General features: G+C 58.0%; 1 protein-coding gene across 2 annotated transcripts; it reads right to left on the minus strand.

Annotated features, from left to right (window-relative positions):
* Positions 1 to 2,593: 2,593 nt before the first annotated feature.
* Positions 2,594 to 3,940, minus strand: HELT (helt bHLH transcription factor; the record flags this gene model as incomplete). 2 transcript variants are annotated; one of them, XM_080623701.1, is made up of 4 exons in its annotated part: positions 2,594 to 3,087; positions 3,186 to 3,282; positions 3,444 to 3,548; positions 3,914 to 3,940. In XM_080623701.1, the coding sequence occupies 4 exons, from the start codon at positions 3,938 to 3,940 to the stop codon at positions 2,594 to 2,596; spliced, it is 723 nt and encodes a 240-aa protein (XP_080479827.1). The 2 variants fall into 2 exon arrangements, with proteins under 2 accessions (XP_080479827.1, XP_080479826.1); XM_080623700.1 differs by having other exon boundaries at positions 2,594 to 3,090.
* Between the last annotated feature and the right edge of the window lie 533 nt (positions 3,941 to 4,473).

Below are 4,473 nucleotides of genomic sequence, written 5' to 3' on the forward strand. Positions count from 1 at the left end.
TGTTGTACTTCCATAAGAATGCAAATAAATCCATTTGATAAATTAGGGAGTTGGAGATGTTTTCAGTAAGGCAATATTAAAAAGATCAACATAAACTTACTTCCTGAGTAAATGACAAGTGAGATACCGTATCAGATTCAGAACTGTAAACTCCCATTTTGCTGTCCTTTGATCCCAAAATGATTCTTTGCCTTCAACATAAAGAAATTACTAAGATCTGACTATACTGTACAATAGTTTTCTGGGGTGAGAAGAATCGCAGTATATATAGGGCTTGGAAAGCATGAGGAAAAGAGAGGAGTTCAGATAGCAGGGAGAAGAAGAGGTGGAAAAGAGGGCTTGAACGGCACAGGAAATGAAGGCAAGGCAAAATGAGGCGGATTTGAAGGCTAAGAAGGAGAAAGCTGCTAGCTGAAGAGAGGGAATAGGAAAGGATACAGCAAGTCATTCATCATCAGGATTTTTAGCCGAGCAGGTGCGTAACAGAGAAGCTACTATTTTGGGTGCTTTGGGAGTTAAAGTAGTTTATTTTCAGGAACAAAATCCCTCTGTTTGTTCACATGCTAGCTGCTGCCAGGCACCAGTAAATGGGATTGCCTTGTTGGAAGATGAGCATCGCCAGCACAGACAGGCACCCCACCTGGGATCAGCTATGGCTTTTAGCTGGCCCAGCATAGGTGATGTCCAGCTCCTGCCTGCTCCCACCAGGCATGGCACCAGCTCATGGCAGAGCTAAAATGAGCCCGAAGGAGGGAGAAGCTAAAAACCTCTGTCCTGCAGGCACAGAAATGTAAAATGAAATAAAACCAACTGAGCTGGACCTCTGTCAAAACACAGAGGATGCCTGTCCTGGGTAAACACCACTGCCCCCAAGGATCTACCCCATGCAGCTCAGGTCCCATCCCTCAGTACCACTGGCTTTACCGAGTGCCAAAATAATTTTGAGGGCAAAAGCCAGGGTCTCTGGAGTTGGGGGATGAGCTCACAGCCCTTCATGGGCAGAGGGGGGAGACTTTTATCCTAAAGTCATTGTAAAGCCAAAGAGGGGTTTATCCTCCACAGCTAAATGAGAAAGAAAAGGAAAAAGAAAAACAGTCCAGAATAGCAACATTGGGGATACAAAGACTGTCATGGACCAGTGCGAGTTTGCAAAATTATATGTAAATGACTCCAGTTTTGACCGTGGTGGCCCTCTGCTAATCCCAGAGAGAAAATCTACTTAGCAAAGGAAACTTTTGTTTAATTTGGTTAACAGGGACCGAAATGCTGAACACATTAATAACTTCTGTTTACAGGAAAAAGCTGTATCTTTAATGCCTCGGTGCCAAAGGGGGTTCACAAGAGCTTAGTGCTTACAGAATAAAAATTGTGTAGCAGTTTCTCCACATCCTGCACCCAGCGCTGGTGAGTGCAGGATGTGTGTTTGCGTAACAGGCACCAGCCATTCTGCTGCTGCTGAATGCTTTTAGCTGATCCCATCTTGCACTGTGTACACGGAGCAGGAAAGAGGTTCCCGATGGGTTCACCATCCTAAAGGTGTCCTGAGGAAATGAGAGGTTTTTCTCCCCTCTGGCTGACCCATTTCATTACCCCGCCGTGTGACCTCTTCCCCACTAATCTCAAATAGCAGCTTTTCCTGTATTTACAGGTTAAATGGAATATACACATTCAACTTTCTACTCATTGTACTGAAGATCTTTTTGTCTGTCTCCGCATAAAGGATCGGGTTGGTTTACAAATTGCGGGTCAGCCCATTCCGTGACTGGGCAAACAACCCGGGTCAGACCTCCTCAAAGTCGCTCCACCCAACTGGAATAAGTTAATTCACCCTCAGCGGCTCCGGCCCCGCCGGGCTGCCCCGGGGGTGGCTGGGCTGCCCCTGCCCTCCTGCCAAGGACGCGGGGACACCGGAGACGCCCGGTGCGGGTGGCACCGAAATGGCCCCGGTAGGCACGGCAGGCGAGTCTCGAAGGACTCTCTCTCAAGAGCTTTTATTTGCTTTACCCTCGGTGCTCTGCACCTCCGTCCCCGCCGCCCGCCCTCCCCGCCCCGTCTTGCGCCTTCCCCGTTTTTACTCCTCCTCTGAACAACCTGCACCGCCGAGAAATTCGCTGGCAAACCCCACGGGAGATCCCGGGGCCTCTCGGACTCGTGTCCCTAGGAGCATCCCCCCACCGGAAGACAGCACCAAAGGGAGTTCTGGGGGTGTCCGCATGCCGCGGGCATCCCCGGCACCACATCCCTCCGGCGGCTCTCCCAGCCCCGCGCTTTTCGCTTGTGGGTTTTTACCCCTGGGGGTATGCGTGGGGGAGACTCTGTCGCCCCCCGAGGAGGCGCCCTCCCGGAAACAAGAAGGGGCGGCGGGTATAAACGTTTATTTCAAGGCATCGCTTGTACAGGCGCCGCACCCGGAGGTGGGAAGGAGAGAGGGGGAGGCCGGTCCAGACCCTCTGGAGGGAGGGAGGCAGGCCGGGAGCTCCCAGCCCTCCGCTACCCACGCGCATCTCCGTGGCCCCGGCAGCCTCTCTGTGCGCCCGGGCGTAACTCGCAGTGTCCGCGGTCATAAATAGGGTTTTCGGGCGGGATCGAGTCTCTATAGCACGGAGGGGTGCTGACCAGGGGGCAGCCCGAAGGCGTTGGGGTGGGAATGGCCAAGGAGGTTGAGGTAGTGGCGGTCCAGCCCTTGCACGGAGGAGAGGAAGGTGCTGCGCTGCTGGCCGGGGCCGGCGAGGGGCACGGCTGCGCCGGGAAGGTGGTAGGGCAGGGGTGGGCTGCGGGCCGCGCCGTGCCACGGGAAGGGACCCCCCGAGGGCGGTTGGAGCCCGGCCTCGCCAGGGCTGTGGCCATGCCCGGGGCACTCGGGCCCGGGGTGCAGCTGGTAGGAAAAGTCCGGCTCTGGGTGGGAACCCAGGGAAGCGAAGAGGGGCTCTGTGACGAAGCGCGCTTTGGACTGGAGGAAGGCCAGGATGCGGGCGTATTTGGTGTCTTTGGTCTCCATCCTCTCCACCGTCGTTAGGTAGTGGACCAAGTTCTTCATGCACTCGTGGTAGCCGTAGTGGAAATAGTTGGCGAACTCTGAGAGCAGCTCTGCTGGAAAAGGAAGGGCAGCGGAGCCGAGCTCCTCAGGGTCCGGCCGGGAGTGAGGGGTTAGGGGGTATGTGTCTCTGTATCCCCTGCCTACCTACCCTTCTCCCGGCCGCGGGGGAAGTCCGCCGAGTGTAGAGCCCGCAGGTACTGCACCGTCATCTCCAGGATCTCCGCTTTCTCCAGCTTCCCCGAGCTCTGCAGCGGGCGGGGAGAGGGGGATCACATCTCGCCTACGGCTGCGCTCCGCCGGGCCACGGCCCCAAACCCCCAGCATGGGGGTGGGGGGTGGTGGTGGTGTCGCTCCGCACAGGGGAGAAGGGCCTGGGTGCTGACACCCCGTCCCCTCCACCGCCTACCTGCTTGGCCAGAGCCATGGGCACTGTTTTCCCCAGCTCGGTGAGGCAGCGGTTGATGCGGTCCCTCCTCCTCTTCTCTATCACTTTGTGGGAAACCGGCGTCCTCTGCAAAACAGACGAGGCGCGTTAGCGAGGGGAGAAAGCGGCCAGATTCGGCCTCGTCGGGGCAGCCGGCCCCAGTCCCGACCCCTCCAGGGCAGCCCGTCTCGACCCCACTCCGAGCAGAGCCATCGGGCGCGACGCGGCCCCGGGAAGGATGCTCCCGCGGCCGGTCCTCTCCGCGCTGTCCGGAAGCGCCCCTTCCGCACGGGCGGCCCTGGCAGGGCAGGCTTATTTTTGGGGACGAGTGGGTTGGGTGTTTGGGGGGGGGGGGGGGGCGTGCTTTATGAAGGGAAAGAAGGTGAAGGGGCAATGCGGGATTCTCCCGGCGGCCCCGCAGAGCCGTGCGCGCAAGGCGGGCTGCGGCTCACCCTCCGCTCCTTGAGCTTGGAGGCCATGGTTGGGCACTGCATCCTCGCTCTCTCCGAGCCCCTTTATAAAGCCATCACTTGCTGGGGGGGACCCCGGGGGGCCTCCACGGGCCCGCTGATCCCATAGGATTAGGGGCGAGCTGCGACGGGGGAATGTATGCATTAAAGATCAGTGTGGAAGGGGGCGAGAGAGGGATGAGGGGTGGGTTGGTTTTCTTCTCTCTTCTTCTTCCTTCCCCCCCCCCCTCTTCCATGCAGCCGGGGGCAGCCCAGCTGTGTCACCCCACGTGGACCCCGCGGACACACGTGATGGTTCCACAATAGCGGCGGGGACGGGGATGCGGCGAGCGGGGCGCAGGGCGCCATCGCGCCCTGCGCCCCGCTCGCCGCATCCCCGTCCCCGCCGCCTGCCTGCAGATCCCCGGCCCCCCCCCAATCCCCCTCCCCTTAGCCTCGGCGCTGACTGCATTTTAAAGCCTGTCCAGAGTCATTAAAGTAATTAAGTAAGCCCTTAATAGGCTGTTCCGCCCAGTTCAAGGGAGAACCCTTGGAGACGGAGT

Source organism: Psittacula echo, assembly GCF_963264785.1.
Source record: "Psittacula echo genome assembly, chromosome: 1".
NCBI lineage: Eukaryota > Metazoa > Chordata > Aves > Psittaciformes > Psittacidae > Psittacula > Psittacula echo.